This window comes from Vidua chalybeata, chromosome 11 (assembly GCF_026979565.1).
Source record: "Vidua chalybeata isolate OUT-0048 chromosome 11, bVidCha1 merged haplotype, whole genome shotgun sequence".
Taxonomy (NCBI): Eukaryota; Metazoa; Chordata; class Aves; order Passeriformes; family Viduidae; genus Vidua; species Vidua chalybeata.
Window position 1 is genome coordinate 21,175,697 of NC_071540.1, and position 17,765 is coordinate 21,193,461.

Genomic DNA, 17,765 nt, shown 5'->3' on the forward strand with positions numbered 1-17,765 from the left:
CTGCATCTCACTGAGCACATTCCTTCTGGACACAGTGGACTCATACAGTGCTTGGCTGCAGCGTGGGACCAGGCCCCCAGCTGTGTGCTTAGGGGGAGCTGCTGGAATGGAAATGCAGCCCCAGCACTCTGGAAATGCCCCATGAGAGAGTGCTGGAGGCAGTGGTTGAGCTGCCTGGTACAGCTGCGGGGGAAGAGCATCTTCCTGGGGTCTCAACATCCTCGATGAGTCGCAGTTGGCGGCTTGATTCAGTGTAATGGATGTGTGCTCATTTCCCACAGCTGATGAGGATTATATCAGCTTGGTTTAACAGTCTCATTTGCTGCTCCCAGTGCACACTTGTTTTAATGCGTTTCAGTTAATGAGGTAGAAGAGAGAATGAGGTGTTACTGTTTATGTACAGACAGCGAGGCTGTGCCGAGGGCTCTGGAGCCCGGCAGTCCCTGCCCAGTGCTCTCCAAGGGACAGCATTAGCTGGCATTTATAGAAAATTTATTGGCTGCGGTTTATCCAGGTAAAATTTCTCCCAGTGGTGCACGTTTCCCTCTCCTGCCTACCTTATGCTTTATTGCAAGCTACAAGACGTGTTGCCAGCAGCCTGTCCACGGGCAGGGGATGTCAGCGGGCTGAGGGCACTGGTGTTGAGTGTCACAAAACACCACAACATATTTGATGTGGGCAAAACTGCTGCCATCTACCTGGGGTAAAAAGTTCACGTGTGCCCAGAGGGCTGTGGTATTTTCAGGTCCCTGTGGGGTCAGGGCCATGCAGAGCCAGGCACTGGGGTGAGTTGGTTCCTTCAGCAGTGCCCTCGGAGCGCTTACCTGCTGTGTCCCCTCCAGAAGAGGTGTGCTGTGCCAAGGTGTGGAACTGGACACCAGTGCCCTGACCAGTGTGACTCTGCCTTCCTGAGGAACTGGTTGTCCTTGTGCTGATGGTGAATTTTGGCCATAGGGTGGGCTGGAGCTGCACTCCTCGGAGCGGCATCCCGTGTCCCCAGCCTGTGCCTGGTTGAGTGAATGGTTGAGGCCACTGCCTCCGTGCTGGCTGAGGTCCAGGCTGGCACCAGGGCTGACAGCAGCCAGAGGCCGTGCATGCGGTGCCCCTTTGAAGGTGAAGCTGCTGTTGGTTTAAGCGGGAATTAAACAATTACCGCGTCTTAGTTCTCCCCACCTCCGGTGGATTGACTATAAATTGTCAGCCTGTTGACATTTTAATGCGAATTATGTCATATGGTATCCCCTTTGATTTCAGCATGCCTTAGTTTGTAAATACACGAGCCTCTCAAAGGGCTGTGGTTAGCGCGCACGCGGGAGGCCTCGGGGGTTTTGGTGGGGAAGGAGAGCAGCGCTGTCTCCAGCAGCTCTGGTGCCTGGCACGGCTGCTGGGAGCGCCTTGGCTTCCTGAGGGCTCCCACAGCCCCGGGCACCCCACGGGGTCCCCACCCTCGTGGGGTGAGAGCTGCCCGCCTGGGCGTGGGGCTTCTCCTCTGCCCCTTGCTGGTCAGCTTCTCCGGCCGGCTGCAGCAGCTGTGTCTGTCCCCTTGCCTGGTTCCTGCTGGGCCTCCTCACATTCCTGTCCCCATCCAGTCCCCAGTCTGTGCCGCACAGAAACTCTTAATTCAGCAGGTCCTGGTCATTTGGGTCAGCCTTCCGTTACGTTCTTTGAAAACTGGCCCAGAGAGTTGTTGTAGTCTTGGCATGTGTGCCAGAATAAGGGGGGACTTGAGGCAGGGTCAGCAGAAGAGCAAGGAGCTTTCCTGGAGTGACCCCTTCTGCCTTCAGGTGAGACTTGCCTCCTTCCTCTCCAGCACAAAGCCAGAGGGTGTCCAAGTTTGAGAATTCTGATTTCCTTCACTTTGCCCACAGCATTGTGGGACTGTTGTGTAACTGTGGGGTTAGTGCAGGTGTGTCACCTTCGGGCCACAGCTGTGTTCCTGGGGGTGTCTGCAGGGTGCACGTGCTGCGGTACTACTGCTGAGCCCAGGACCTGCCCGTGGGAGGAGGCACAGAGGAAGGACAGTCAAACAAAAAAAAAAAAGCTTTGCCTTTTGACCACTCACAGCAGTGCTGGAAAGGGACCAGATGCTGGAAGTCCCTCAGAGAAGGGCCTTGCTGTCCCCGAGCAGTTCTCACGCATGCTGTGACCATAGGTGGGAGAGGTTTAAAGACACTGGAGTCCTGCAGATGATGTTTTCATGCCATGGGGTCTGTGTTACAGACACCTCTGGCTGCCTTGTGAGTGCTTTTCATGGTCCCACAAAGCAGGAACTTTGCTTTTATCATTTTCACACATCTTTGGCTCCGACTTACCAAGATTTTCCAGTGCATGCACTGCAGTGCCCACCTAGGCCTATTAAAGTGTCTGACTCTGGGCTGTGCAGAGGGATTATCTGGACATGAAACCTGCAGACTGACCTCCTGGTAGCATATGGTAACCACGAGCAGGTATTTTTGCAGACAAGTTAATCCCATGTGGTCACAGAAATGAGAATTTTGGGGCAGCTGGAGTAACTGGAGTTACACCTACAATTTCATAAGCAGGGTTTAGAAATCTGTTATTTCCTCACACCTTTCTGCTGTGAGTGGATGCTGCTCCCAAAAAAAGGTTTTGTTGCTTCTGTTTTATTTTTGAATTGCAGTGGTCAGTGCACCCTCCTAATGCTGAGTGTTTGTCATTTATCCCCTGGTGTCTCTGCCCACTGGGGTTGCAGAGCCAGAACGGGTAAAACCAGTAGACAGTGGGCCTAGTTTTTCCCAGGGGTTTCTGTACCTGTGAAGGCAAATGCCAGTGGATGCAGATACACAGGAACAAAGAGAGCACCAAAGAGCAGAGACACTTATCATCTCGGGTTTGCTCTGTTTGCCTCAGTGTGCTTCTGCACTCTGTATTTTCCATTGCTGTAGTCTGTCTTGGAGGGAATAGCTGTAACTAATGCTCAGAGCCATTCTATTCTCTTATAGATCCCTTTGCAGAATTGTACTACAGCTGAATTAGATTTTAGATATACACAAGAAATACAGAGCAACAAACCCAACTGCTCATAGGCTCCAACCTGCTTGGCAGCCATGCATGGAATCCATGAGCCAGACACTTTGCTGCTGTGGATTGCTGTGGTCATTGATGTGTCCTTCCTGGTGGAAACCAGGTGGGCTGGGAACTATTACATGCCCAGGGACTGGAGAGATCTCCCAGTTAAATTTGGAGGAGGCTGTGTTTGAAGGCTTCTCCCCCCACAAGAGCTTGGTGGCTTTCCTTACAGAGTAGTTGCTCAGGGGTGTGGGGCAAGGAGCAATTCCATGAATTTTGTACACAGCTCTTAGGACACATTAGTGTCCATTGAGTTCATGGAGCCCTCACAACCTTGTAGAACATAGCAAGTAGGTTGTCTTAATTCAGCCCTTTGTGTGCAGACATTATTTTGGTTCTTAATTATAAGTAGTTCCATACATATTTTTCCAGCAGGATTCTTGCCTCATTCTGTGAGTAATTATTCCATTTCTTTTTATCTTCCTCTTTCATTACATTGCCCCGGGCTTTGTCTAATACAATCCAAAGCTTTCACTGAATGAAGAATTATTTATTTTCTCATGGGCATTTCCGTGGTGCTTGTGTTCTGTTTGTGTTTCACAGACACTTAAAGAACTTACCTTGGCAGCGTGGTCTGAAGTCAGCTGGTGCTCCTGTCCCATGTTCAGGGTAGGCTGATGCACAACATGTGTCTCAGAGGTCGTGCTCTGGCTGCCCAGCCCTGCAGCCTGTGCCACTGGAGAAGGGCTGCTCCACTGCCAGAGCCTTCCTCTATGGTTTTCAGCTCACCTTCAAGACTCAAGGAGTATTATATATTTCCTCTTTCTGCTCCCATTCTGTCGTATTAGTCCATCATACCATCCTTTAGTTTTCCTTCCTCCCTTATCTTGAAAAATCCTTGTTGTGGACTGTGGGCAAAGGATGACCTGGGTCTTTGGTTTTTCCAAGGATCTCTGTTGGCTTCTGCATGGGGAGGTTGTGTCCTCCATGTCTTTGAGACTGATACTCTGCGATTTATGGAGAGGATTGAACAATTTTCTTGTGCATTGTTGTTACTGTTTTTGGTTATCTGCTGCGAGTTGAGGTGGTGCAGTGCTGTAAGAAGTGATAAAGAAGCAGTATGAAAACAAGGAAAGCCTCAGTCCATCACAGCTTCCCTGGAGATGGATGAAGCAATGAATCCCGGACGAGGGGAGTTAATCTGTGTCCGTAGTGTTTTATTAAATAGCGTGAGCACAGGCTGGGTTTCTGTGGCTGGTTCGGTGTCCCACATGGTTTCCTGGTGCATTGTTACAGCAGTCCCTGGCCCACACGGGGTCCCCTCCTGTCCCCCTGTCCTGCCTGCAGAAGGACCTCACCCCCACGGTCTGCTCGGGCTCGCTGCTGGGGCTCTGCACTGCAGCCAAGGCAGGAGGAAAGGGACTGGCACAGCTGGGGCCCCTTGGCTTTGGGACGTGGGGCAGAGCACAGTGGTGTCACACAGTCCTCAAGCTTTTCCTTCAGAGGCCAGTGGTTCTTCTCCAAAAGACTTAATATGGGGGGGAAATAGCGTTTTAATTTAAATCCTTAAAGCAGGCTCCACACATAGAGAGCGTTTTGGGTGGCTAAGTGAGCTGCATTTTCTGAGCTGCGTTATCAGCACAAGACCCAGGAGCGTGTTGCATCAGAGCCCCTTGGAGAGCCCTCCTGTGTAACACAGGGATCTTTCCCGTGGCTGCGGAGGAAACAAAACATCCCTGGTATGGAGAGTGCTGGGCTGGCTCTGTGTTACAGGAAGCCCTCTTCAGTCACTCAGCAGCTACACAATTACAATACGGACAACAGATTTCGATCCTGCCATCTTTCCAGGCTCCCCCCAGACCTTTTGATTTCATAATTTACTTTTTATCCAGTGTTTTTCCATATTCCCAGTCTGCTCTACTTCACCTGAGTGTTCACAGCTTAGCAACTCACACTGAACTGATTGTTTTCAAATAGATGTACAAAATATGTTATAAAGGTCTGGGCAGTGGCATTGTGAGGCCTGGTTATGGTTACTGTCTTCAGTTGTTTTTTCCCCATTTGTTTTCCTGACCCTGGAAAAGACAAGGCTCCCTGAATTCCTCAGCTCCTGCCTATGCTAGCACTGAGATAGGAGTGGGCTGGAAGCCCTGAGCCTCTTCCTTGGTGATGTTGCTGCATTCTGGCACAAATTTTTTTCTTTTTTCATCACTCCATCCTATTGCTGTCCATACAGTACTTTGCAGGCAAAAGTGCAGCTTTTCCGCCGTGTTTCTCCAGGGATGGCAGCATCCATGGAAATATGAAGTGACAAAACTGTATGCTTTCCTGAGGATCAGAATGTCCCTAATCCAGGCTTTGCAAGAGGAGTTCAACCATTCCCAAGTCTGTGCTGCTCCACAGGAGCTGCTGGGTGAGGCTGGCTCTGGGTGACACCCCTCACATCCTGACTGGTCATAGGAGAGGTCACTTTGTGTGAAGTTTGTTGGTTCCCGTTGGTCAGAGGTGCAAGGTGAGCAGCAGAGGTGCCCTTGCAGGGCTGTCGTGGGTCCTGTGGTGGAGCCACAGCCGAGCAGGAGCGTGCAGCTTTACAGGCCAGCTGATAGGAAATGCACTCTCATGGTGCTTTGGTTTTAGCACTATAATTAGTAGGATCGATACTCACGCTCCTGTGTGCATCTCCATGTACAGCAGCACTTGCTTCTGTGTCTCCCAGGGGCGATTTCGGGGATGTGGAAGATTCTCTGCAATTGAAGTTGTCGTGCCCAAGAGTGGATTTCCTGTGTTGGCAAGTCTTTGCAGCGCAGTAGTGGGAGAAGAGAAAGTTGGATTGTGTTAGGAGAGTGCCCAGGTGTGGTCAGACCTGTTGCTTTCCCCCTCTCTGGGCTGCTCAGCAAGTGTACGGCGACCCAGGTGTGCAAGGGATACCTGTGCTACTGGAGTTAGGTACTACAGCTGGAGAACAGCATCTCTGGCTGCTCCCTCTGCTCCCTTGGCATCTCCTCCCTCCCGCGAGAGGTCTTCAGCCAGCATCCCATTCTGTTTGCCCTGCACTGGGAGGGGTTGGCCAGCAGAACTGGGCCAGTGCTGGCTCCCCCATGGACTTTGTCCTTCCTCGAGACATGGGAAGGAAGTCTTCCACAGGAGGAGTCTTAGTGAAGCTCTTGGCTGTCAGCTGTCCCCATACAAGTTTACATCTTCGGGCATCTCTTCAAGGCATGATTAATTAGTGTTTGCAGGTCTGTTGCACAATTAAAAAGGTGTGGGGAATGTGATTACAAGTTCAGCCTTTCTTGGCGCTTGCTTTCTGTTAACCTCTGTTGTTCTCTGTCCACAGAGCCCCTGGGACTGTGGGCGTGCAGGGATGCTGCTCCTCACGGGCAGCATGAACAATGTCCTTGTTAGGAGCTGCTCCAAGACCCTGCGAAGAAGTTGGCTGCTGAAGCCAAGCAGTAGCTGGGACTGTGCCTCCCCCTGGGCTTTAGCCCCTCCTCATTAAGCAGGTCCAGGCTATTGATTGGGAGCTTGTGTTTGGAAGAGTCTTACTTACTCTATGCATTATCTTGACAGATTGATCAGACCTGATTGAGAACCTCTTAAAGGAACGAACAGCTGTAATGGGAAAGTTGGACTCTGTCATCCGTTAGGATGATTCTGGGAGCGAGAAGAACGAGGCTGACATCTTGGAGCAATTGTATTTACAATTAACATGGCTGAAAACGATTGCCTCTATTGATCCCCCCTTCCTGCAATTACAGCCCCATTGTTTACATTCCAGCACTTCAGTTATAAAAAGGAAATTCAATAATTATTGCATTATTTAAAGTTAAAGTGCCACAGAGTTTGCTGGCTATGCTTGCTGGTTGATTTAACGTTCAGTAAAATCCATGCTGAGCTCTCCATCCTTAGGCTGAGCAATATTTGGCTTTTAATGAGACTTCAAGGGCTGGTGGAGCAAACCCCATTTGCTGGGTCGCTTTTGGGTTTGTGGGGGATCCCAAAACCTTGCAGCATCGCTAGCACCAGCCGCGTGGCTGACAAGGAGAGCATCTGCGGCGTTCACCTATTGCCAGGCAGGGCTGGAGGACTCAGAAAATACAGATGGGGTGGGGTATAGGGATGGGCTGTTAATAGGGGCAGTTGTGTCAGCTCTTCAGGCCTTTCCATGTAATTTGGGAACTTGGACTGGTACCTCAGCCTCCGTGGCAGCAGGGAGTGCTACATTTCTAGCCTCTAGGTAAGAAAGACAAGAGTCAGAGAGCAGTTACCACAAGCTCAGCTGCAGAAAGTCAGGGGCAAAGGAGCCTGAGCCCCAGCACTGGCACTGCACCATGGAAGTGTGATGCACAGAGGCAGGTGGGAGGAGGGCAGGGTTTGTAACACTGCTCCTTTGGAAGCAGTAAACAATTCAGGATGTTGGTTGGATATGAAAGAGCAGAAGTTCAGCTTTTGAACCTGCTGGATGCAGAATCGATTTTCCCCCCTTGCAGGAGGATGGGGGAGGCTGCTGGCACTGCAGCCCTCCCCAGCGGGTCCCACTGCGCGCTGCCCGCCCGCTGCTCCCCGGCTCCAGGAAATTCCAGCTGGGGCTGCAGGTGTGAAAGGAGAGCAAGATGGATTGGCCAGCCCTGACTTTTATGGAGTACTTGGAACAGACCAGGATCAGACAGCTGCATCCACATGACTTTCATTAAAAATTCAGATTCTTCTCTTGCAGGGCTGTGTGATTTATCTCGTGCAGCACATCAGAGGCACACGGGGGCCAAGAGATGCTCACGAGGCCTCTCAGGTCTGCAGCGGGGTCGGGTCCCTTTCTGTGGCCACCATAGCCACCGCTATAAGGGTCACCTCCTGTCCCTCCCCAGGGGTGTGCAGTCCTCTCTGGCACCTGAAGTGTTTCCTACCAAGCCTGTGACTAATTACCCCTGTCTGACCTCACCCCAAGGAAGAGTCGGTCTCTGGGTTTTCTCCTGTGCTGCAGATCTGCTGGCAGGGCTGAAGTGGTTCCAGTAGCGCCTGAGCTTGGCTCAACCTCTCCGAGTAAACGCTGAGGCTCTCTCTGGTTCTGTGTGCTGGTTCTGGTCACTGGGGCTGCTCAGACATCAGTGCTTGTAGGAGAAAGCCAGCGCAGTGCACCTCTGTGGTGCTGCTTCTTTCCATGGCTTTTGTGACCTTCCAGCAGATTTTTGGCTCCTTCTTCCCCAGCTGCATCTGTCAATTCTTTGAAATCACTGATAGCTTTACCCATCCTAACAGAGCTGAGTGCTGAGTTCAGAGGTAGGAAAAGTGTTACATGTGGAGAAAATCTCTGCCAAAGATGTTGAAGTCTGACAACTTCTTTTTCAAGAAGCTCTGGGTAGTGGAGTGGCCTTTGTTTTCATGGCAGGGTATCCTGTGATGTGAGAGTGCTCAGAAGTGATGTGGAGGAGGTTTCTGCAGACTGTGTGTCAGTGACCCACACAGCACCTGGCTGTACAGAACGGTCAGAGCGGTGAGGAAGAGGATGTTTGTGCAAGCAGGAGGGCGGGGAACTCGCTGGGGCCATGCCCGACCGGCTTTTACGCAGCCCTGGAGTGCTGAGGATGCGCAGGGCTGCAGCTGGCGGTCCTGGCACAGCCAGGGTGAGGAACAGCATTCCTTTTTCTGTGCTGGTTTGCTGCTGTGTAGCCTTTATGAGCTTGTTTTCCCACTTTGGGTTCTGGCCCCCAGTCCTGTTACCTCACCTGCTTCTCCTGCCCAGAGACACTCAGGGGATCTCGCTGGGCATCTGGGGACCAGCCTCTGCCTGCCCTTGGGGCAGTGACAGTTTCTGCTGCTGGTTGTCCTGCCAGAGTCTGCAGAGAAGGGTCCATCCTCAAGTCTGGGCAGAGTTTTCTCACGTGTTCTACTGCTTTTGTAGCATGGACACCTCCTGAGGGTGGTGATGGGGTGTTCCCCCTCTGAGTGCAAAGCAAGGACTTGAGGGGTTCCCAGTGCTGTGGGCATGGGCTTGTCCTGAGCAGCATTCAGGGCCCTCCGAAGGGAAAGCTTTGTGCCAGTTAAGACTGCATAGCAACTGGGCCTTTTTCTATTGAATAATAAACATCCAAAGCACGAGATAGTTCAAAGTGTTGTTGCATCTCTCTGGTGGGTTGAGGTTACAGGTCAGATGTCCCCCTGAACAGCAACTGAGCTGTTTAATATGGCAGAGAGGGAGTGGAAAACCCCCTGGTGCCCCTGGCAGTGCTTTGGGGGGGTTCTGTGCTGTCTCCATCGGAATCAGGCTCATTGCACCACCATGGCTGAATAAATTCTGCGCAGAAGAGATTTTGAGGAGATCTTTTAAAATTGAAAAGATGTTTTAACGTTTAAAAGATGCAGAAAAGCTTAGAAATCAGATGCTGAATATTGAACTGCAGTAGCAGCTACAGAGGTATTCAGGAGACTTCATTACTTGTGTAACAGCAGCAACTCGGGGTCTCAGTCCTGGGTACTCCAAGGAGCGTTGTGTGGTAGGAGCGTGGGCTGAGGGGGCTCTGCAGTCGGGCAGGGTGATGCAGTGTCATGTTCGATTCCATGAGTGCTGTAAAGTACTGTGGGTGAGGCAGCATAAGATGGGGAAAGGAGAGAGGTAAAATAAACAAGAGTTTGGGGTGTGTGAAGGATGGAGGGAGAGAAACAAGAACTGACTGTAGCATCATTCCTTACTTCATTTAAAAATGGGATTTCCATAGTCGTACCCCGTGAGCATTTACTGCTTAGCAGAAGACAGCAGTTCTGAGGCAGACGCTGGAGAGTGATGGCTGGGCCATCGGTGTGGCGGGACCGGCCAGGGGCCAGGGCAGGGCTGGGGACACCGAGGGGCAGCTGGCACAGAGCTGGGGCGGAGGAGGGAGACGAGGCCCCTGAGCAGGACCCTGCTGTGCTAGCCACCGTGAGGACACAGCTCCCTGCCGGGGGGACAGGCTGGTTGGGCGTGGCGCGTGGGGGAAGAGGTGCTGCAGGCCGCGGTGGCGAGGCGCAGTTGGTGCGCGAACAGGAACAGCCGTGTCCCCCGGGGAGCTGCACTCGTCAGCCGTATGGTTTCCATCAGAGCGTTCCTCTCTCTGTTTCTGATTTAAAGTGTAGCTTTGACTCACCCTGATCAATATTTTGCATGCCATGCGTGAAGAACCAGATGTTGGAAGTTTCCTATTGTGGAGAGGGAGGGGGGGAACACCCCCTCAGACTCACAGAAATCAATGTTTTCTGACAGAAGTTGGTTGGTTTTCCTTGGAACAATATATTCTTTTGATTTTCAAGTTGATTTGTCTTCTAACAAGGTTCTGGTTTAGTATTTTGAATTTGTTTCCTGTGATACGGATAAATTCTCACAAGGGGGAAGTTTAACAGTGTGATGGGCAATAACTACACGTACTTGGACAACATTTCATGGCCTCCAGCAGCTCACAGCTCGGACTGGCTCAGCCCTCATGTCTTCTTTCTCTGGACTGCTCCTTTCCTCCGCTGGAGGACGGGTTGAATCGGGTGCATGCAATGCTGTGCCCAGGCTGGGCTTGGTGGCACCCTCAGCCTGTGACTCCTCCAGCACCATAGGCAGGTGAGGCTGACCCCAGCACAAGAGATGTTGGAGAGGAAGCAAAAGAAGAGCATAAAATAAGACACACTTATTAAACTGTTTAAAACAAATGTTTTCCTAAAACCCCCTTTTAAACGAGAGCAGTGCAGACTGTGCCTCTGGTTCCACAGAGACCATGTCCTTAATGTTTCCTTGAACCCGTGACCGGATTTTTCTCTAATTGCTCACTGGGGGTTTTTCTGGCTGCGCGCAGAAGCTGCCGCTGAGCCCGTGGGCACTTCCCGAGCTCGGCGCGGGGTTTGTGGGATGGGGCCTCGCGGCTGGCGAGCACGGGGCTGGTGTGGCACCTGGAGCCAGAGACAGCCAGCAGCAAGAGGGACCGGGGAGGCTGTGGCAGGGGTCAGGGCAGAGCCAGGCTGGCGAGGCTGGGCCGCCTGAGATGGGCACGCGACTCTCGTGGTGGGCTCGCTGACCTTTCATGCCTTAAGCCATTCGTTTTTCTCTGGCTCAGGAAGAGGGTAACACATGCAAACAATAGAAATGAGATGAGGAAGAAGTTCTTATAAGGGAAAACAGCAAAAATCTTTTGAGGGCACCAGTGGGATTAGTGCCCTCGTGGATTCTTCAAATATTACAGTGAATTTAATTAAATACATCGTGATCCCAAAAGAGGCTAGTCTAATTAGCCAGATCTAGAATACATTTATTCTCTTTCCTTGCTCTTCCAATGAGAAGCCTCAGCATCAGCTCATATCCTATTTTTAATCATTCCTAGACTCAGAGGGCTCTCCTTCCTCCGTGTGAGCAAGGCACACAGCGCTGGGTAATATGTGTCTTTAATCTTATCTCAGCTGTAACTGAGATAATAAGCATCAGAAATTTTTACCAGAAGGTCCTGGCTGCACGTAGGCAATATTTTTGATTGACAAACCTCAAGATCATGTCCAAATCGCTGTACTTGTGCCTCGGGCCAAGTGTGTGTTGAGGGGAGAGTTCCATGAGATGACACAAAGACTCAAGGAGATCTCAGGGTTGGATGGAAGGAGCTGGCAGGCAGTATTGCACAGCTGAACTGTTAGGTGTGGGATGGAAACACCAAAGGCCTTCACTGAGGGATCTCGTGTTGTTTCACCTTGGTATTCATTTTTTCTCAGCTAGTGACACGCCCTTACTATGGAATTGGGAAAGTTCCTGTGACCTCCTGCTGCCCAGGGGGAAGGGACAGCAGCTGTGCTGTGGCAGCCAGTGTGTGCAGGGTGAATTCTACCCTCTGCTTCTAAGAAAGAATTTCCACATCTGTGGTATCCGTGACAGGAAATGGCTGCTTTTTTCCCCAGAGGCATGGACCTCTGTGCCAGGGGATTGATAGGTTTTGGCAAATAATTGTGGTATGATAATGCAGAATGAGCTGTACTGGCTGTGACCGCAGAGCTCGGGAGGGGACAGGGTTTTTCCAGGTGCTGGCCTCTCACAGTAGTACCTGGCTGCATGCTCACCACTGGCTTTTCAGCCAAGGTCTCTGTCACAGCCATCTTACAGGCCAGGCTGCTGCTTCCTTCCTGATGCACAGGAGTAAAACCTGGATGCCAGAGAGCAGAGAGTTGGATGATGGACAGGATGGCTCTGCACTCTGCTTCCATATGCTATGTCCAGGACCTCTTTATCTAATGGGTTTGTTGTGTTCTAGGGTTGCTTTGGTTTTACTCTTCCTAGTTTTCCATGAGAATTTACCAAATTTAATTTTGAATTTGTTATGCAGTTGGATCCCGTCCCAGAACAAGCTTTGAGTGTGAAGGAATGAGCCCTGAGTGGGTCGTGAGCAGGTGTTACTGCTGGGTCTGGTGCTTTCCCTCACTGAGGGAGATGATGTTGGCTGTGTCCGTCTGTGCTTTGTGCCCATTTCCGTGCATTTTGGCTTTCGTGCTCTTCAGCAGGAGATGGTGTAATACCTTGGGAACAAGCAGGCCTTGTCTCATTGGATCTGTGTCAAAATGTGGTTCCTTAACTAATTCCCAGGTGGCCTTTAGCAGTTTACAGTGGACTAACCCAGGAGACTGGGGATGATAAAGGTCATTGACATACCTCTGCTTTGTTCTCCACAGCACCTGCAGCACCACGAGAGCGGGGTCGAAGGTGAAAGCTGCTACTACCACTGTGTCCTCTGTAACTACTCCACCAAGGCCAAGCTGAACCTCATCCAGCACGTGCGCTCCATGAAACACCAGCGGAGCGAGAGCCTCCGGAAGCTGCAGCGCCTCCAGAAAGGCCTTCCTGAAGAAGAGGAGGACCTGGGACAGATCTTCACCATACGCAAGTGCCCGGCTGCCGAGGCCGGTGAGTGCTGCTGCCTGGGCGTGAGCGGGGCTGGCGCTGCCGGGGTGGGCGAGAGGCATTGTGCTGTGTTCCTGCTTCTGTTCCCTGCTGTGGGCTGACACAGTTTATCAGTAATACATTTCAGGAATCCCACCTGCCTGAGGTGGGGTTTGGGATGTTGAAGTGTGTCTGTTGGTTCGGGTCGGTGTCTTACACCCTGGAATATTGTATGAGTATCTAAAGATGCTATCACATCTGGACAACTCAACAACCAGTGCTCCAGTAGATGTTTTGCAATGAATCAAGTGATGCCCTGAGCACCAGCATAAGCTGTGCCAGCTTGGCACTGATTTCTGGTACTTCAGCCACTCTGGACTGGGAGGAGGAGCTGGGCAAAGGGGGTGGGCAGGACATGCGAGTTTGCCATGTCTGCTTTCCATGTCTCCTCTAAAGTGAAGGGCTTGTATGAAACATTTGTTCACACAGATCATAGGACAGGGATTGCAGCTGCAAATCCAGGAAGAGTTAGTGTGCCTGAAAGGAGCAGTTAGGCTGGATGGAGTAGAGATGGTACTTTGTTTAATCATATAAAGGGTTGAGATGTTTTTAATGTTCTGAAAAACCCAGGTCTCCTGAAGCCCTCTTGGGAGGGAGGAGGAGAATCATCCTGGGTCAGCTGGTTTGTGCGCTGTCAAGGCACAATGGTGCTGGAGCTGGGGTGTGCCAGCAAAAACCTCATTGCTTCAAGCAGGACTTTTCTCTATGACTGCTGTGAAAATGGGTACATCCTACAAATAGCCTCTCTGGGGAACTGGCATTCTGCAGTGAATTTGTGTGGAGACGAGGAAGGTGCTCCTGGCTGAAAGGGTTGAGAAGGGACAGCAGCAGCAGCTGAGGGAGAACATGCAGGTTTTCAGAAATGTCCCTTGAATTCACATCTGGGTCTCATTGCTGTTATGCCTGTGAGTAATGAGGATCTGAAATAAACCCAAAACACCCCAAGAGTGTGACAGGAGATTTTTCATTAAGAGTTAAATTCAGTCTTGTGGAAAAAAGTGCCCAATCTGTGACCTTGGTGGCCCAGCGGAGTCGAGAGCCTGGAACACGCTTCCCAAAGGTCGCGGTGACAGCGGGAGCGCGGTGGCTGCCACGCCAGCCCGGGGGGACAGCAGCTCTGGCAGCCGTAGGAAAACATCCCGAATTCAAAAGCGTTCTTTGGGCAGGGCTGTGCGTTGTGAGCTGCTTAAATGCAAAATGAGCGGAGAGGGGAAACCATCCGTGCCCTTTGTGATAGACAGAACAACCTTGAAAACCTTGTTTACTCTAGAAATTTCTGTTTGCCTTGTCTTTTACTGTACAAACCTTATCTTTGCCATCCGGCCGCCCAGATTAGGACATGGCAGGTACAGGGAGGGCAGGAGCTGACTGGCTGGGAGGGAAAACAGTTTGGTGACCATTTAAAACATGTATTATTTTTGAAGTAGAAGTCCTGAAAGTCACTGAAAGGAAAGCTCGATTTACAAATATTTTAATTTCCTTTAAGCTTGTTGGTTTTTTAACAAAAACTGACAGCAAACAAGACACAATTTCTTGATCATATTGTATTTCAAAGGTTATGAACACAAGCAAGAATAAGGCTGCAGAAGGCAAAGGGGGTATCTTGGGTCGGTTTTGCAAGTCACTTTAAGCTGAGATACTAAATTTCAAACACTCCTCGAGCCCATTGTTCAGCTGGTGGAAGTGGGACACCTCACTGGCGTGCTGGGCCAGGCATCCCTGCAGGGATGGAAGTCAGGTTTGGATGAGAAGCTGCTGTAACCCCAAGGGGGAGAAGGGGTGCTCCCATCTCCCACTCATTCTGATCCCGTTACGTCCCCCCAGGTGTGGGGACGCTGAGCTGCAGGGCACGGGGACAGTGTGAGTCTGTGCCCTGCATCTCTTCCTGCTCTCTAGCAGGGTCTCCCCTGTGTCCCCATCAAGGTTTTTAGTGTTGTTTCCTGACCACTGGGTGGGCTTTTCCCCACTGCCTTCTGATAAGGCATCTCTGTGGTATTAGATACCAGGCTCAGACACCTTGGCAGACACTTGTCCATGGCACTTTTCTGGTCTGTGACACATCTCTGCTGGAGCACAAAGGGTCAGTGACTGTTCTGTTGCTGTGCTGCAGTCCAAGTGCAGTGCTCTGTTCTGTCCTGTGGCCTCGTGTGACACACTGGAGTCGCCCCATTCCCCTTCTGCTCCGTCCTGGGGCTGTGCATGGAGCGCCGGTGCTGGGCTTGGATGCTGTGTGTACCTGCTCAGTGTGTACCTGCTCCATGTGTACCTGCTCCATGTGTATCCGTGTGTACCTGCTCCGTGTGTACCTGCTCTGTGTGTATCTGTGTGTACCTGCTCTGTGTGTATCAGTGTGTACCTGCTCTGTGTGTACCTGCTCAGTGTGTATCTGTGTGTACCTGCTCCATGTGTACCTGCTCTGTGTGTATCTGTGTGTACCTGCTCCATGTGTACCTGCTCCATGTGTATCCGTGTGTACCTGCTTCGTGTGTACCTGCTCTGTGTGTATCTGTGTGTACCTGCTCTGTGTGTACCTGCTCCGTGTGTATCTGTGTGTACCTGCTCTGTGTGTACCTGCTCTGTGTGTACCTGCTCCGTGTGTATCTGTGTGTACCTGCTCTGTGTGTACCTGCTCCGTGTGTATCTGTGTGTACCTGCTCTGTGTGTACCTGCTCTGTGTGTATCTGTGTGTACCTGCTCTGTGTGTACCTGCTCTGTGTGTATCTGTGTGTACCTGCTCTGTGTGTACCTGCTCTGTGTGTATCTGTGTGTACCTGCTCTGTGTGTACCTGCTCTGTGTGTATCTGTGTGTACCTGCTCTGTGTGTACCTGCTCTGTGTGTATCTGTGTGTACCTGCTCTGTGTGTACCTGCTCTGTGTGTACCTGCTCCGTGTGTATCTGTGTGTACCTGCTCTGTGTGTACCTGCTCTGTGTGTATCTGTGTGTACCTGCTCTGTGTGTACCTGCTCTGTGTGTATCTGTGTGTACCTGCTCTGTGTGTACCTGCTCCGTGTGTATCTGTGTGTACCTGCTCTGTGTGTACCTGCTCTGTGTGTATCTGTGTGTACCTGCTCTGTGTGTACCTGCTCTGTGTGTATCTGTGTGTACCTGCTCTGTGTGTACCTGCTCTGTGTGTACCTGCTCCGTGTGTATCTGTGTGTACCTGCTCTGTGTGTACCTGCTCTGTGTGTATCTGTGTGTACCTGCTCTGTGTGTACCTGCTCTGTGTGTACCTGCTCCGTGTGTATCTGTGTGTACCTGCTCTGTGTGTACCTGCTCTGTGTGTACCTGCTCTGTGTGTATCTGTGTGTACCTGCTCTTTGTGTACCTGCTCTGTGTGTATCTGTGTGTACCTGCTCTGTGTGTACCTGCTCCGTGTGTATCTGTGTGTACCTGCTCTGTGTGTACCTGCTCTGTGTGTATCTGTGTGTACCTGCTCTGTGTGTACCTGCTCTGTGTGTATCTGTGTGTACCTGCTCTGTGTGTACCTGCTCTGTGTGTATCTGTGTGTACCTGCTCTGTGTGTACCTGCTCTGTGTGTATCCGTGTGTACCTGCTCTCTGTGTACCTGCTCGCTGCTGCATGCAGCCATGTAGGAGACAGCAGTGCTGTCTGGAGACAGTGAGTAGATATTTGCTTGTGTAGATGCATCTCAATCTGTTGGAAGAGAGCTCTGATCACACCTTAATTAGTCCTCTAACAATCTGCAAAGGTCAGCGCCAATTGCCTGTTCATTTACATTTGTAATTGTGATGGTTCTTGATTGCACATTAGTTGCAACTCACTCCCTCCCACCCTGCAGAAGCAGAGGCAGCCTTAGCAGCGCTCCAGGGACACGGGGACCTTTGTCCCTGCCTGTGCCAGCCCCTCGGCCCTCTCCAAAAACTGGGTGTCTTTTGGGGAAGTTTATTAGGATCTGCCCTCCACTTCCAGTAAAGGGATGATGAAGTTGTTGGCAGGGAAATTATATGGACATCAGGCAGGATACCCGATCCTCCCTGAACTGGATAATTAAAGACAATTAAACTTTTCTTTGTGCTTTGAGAAGTGTGCTCATTACACAGGAGATGGGGGAGCAGCTGGAAGTTCAGCAGGTTTGTTGATCAGAGAGAACACAGCTTCAGGGAAGGGGGCATTGTCCTCTCAGGGTGTTTTTGGACATCTCTTGTTGAGGTATCTGAGCTTCTGCCACTGCAGATGTCAGCCCCTTGCTGCAGCAGCATCTGTTTAATGTTACCCATAAGCTAATTGATTTTTAATGATGGGGGGTTTAGAGAAGAAAAAAGTAAAGAAAGAGTGACCATAATAAAAACCAAAACCTTCTCAAGATGTTGGATGAATGCACTTACAGCTCATTAGATAATGACAGAAACAAATGTGAAACAACCTGTATCGAATTTTCATTCTACTTTGGAAGTGTTTCTTTCATCCCAGAAGGCATCAAGCACCACGCCCCTCTCCATAGCTCGGGCAGTCGTGCACAGGGTCGTTGGTCAGAGCGTGATTTCTGCTCTGTGTCCAGCACATGGTGGCCCTGCTCTCCCCATCGTGTTCCTCTCCATGTGCCACCCACATCGGCGGGGCTCTTGGACCCCACTGCTCAGCCTGCGTCCCCCGGGCAAGTGCTGGTCACACTTTATGCGTTTCCTCCCTTACCTGTTCTCCTGACTCCTCCTGTTTTCCATCTCTGTTCTCTTTCCATAGTGTCTCCCTGTGGGAGGAGCAGGCGGCCTTTGCCCGCTCTTCCCACGGCGTGGGACAGACATCCTTTAGGTGGCCATGTGGCCATGCTCCTTGCCTGCACCAGCC

The 17,765-nt window shown here is 51.1% G+C and overlaps 1 protein-coding gene across 5 annotated transcripts in view; it reads left to right on the top strand.

The window, feature by feature from the left end:
* Positions 1–17,765, top strand: part of ZFHX3 (zinc finger homeobox 3) — a 448,729-nt gene that overhangs the window by 377,277 nt on the left and 53,687 nt on the right. For all 5 annotated transcript variants that reach the window (XM_053952496.1, XM_053952497.1, XM_053952498.1 and 2 more), the window contains one exon: positions 12,691–12,922. In XM_053952496.1, the coding sequence (XP_053808471.1) occupies positions 12,691–12,922 (232 nt within the window). The remainder of the gene's footprint in view (positions 1–12,690; positions 12,923–17,765) is intronic.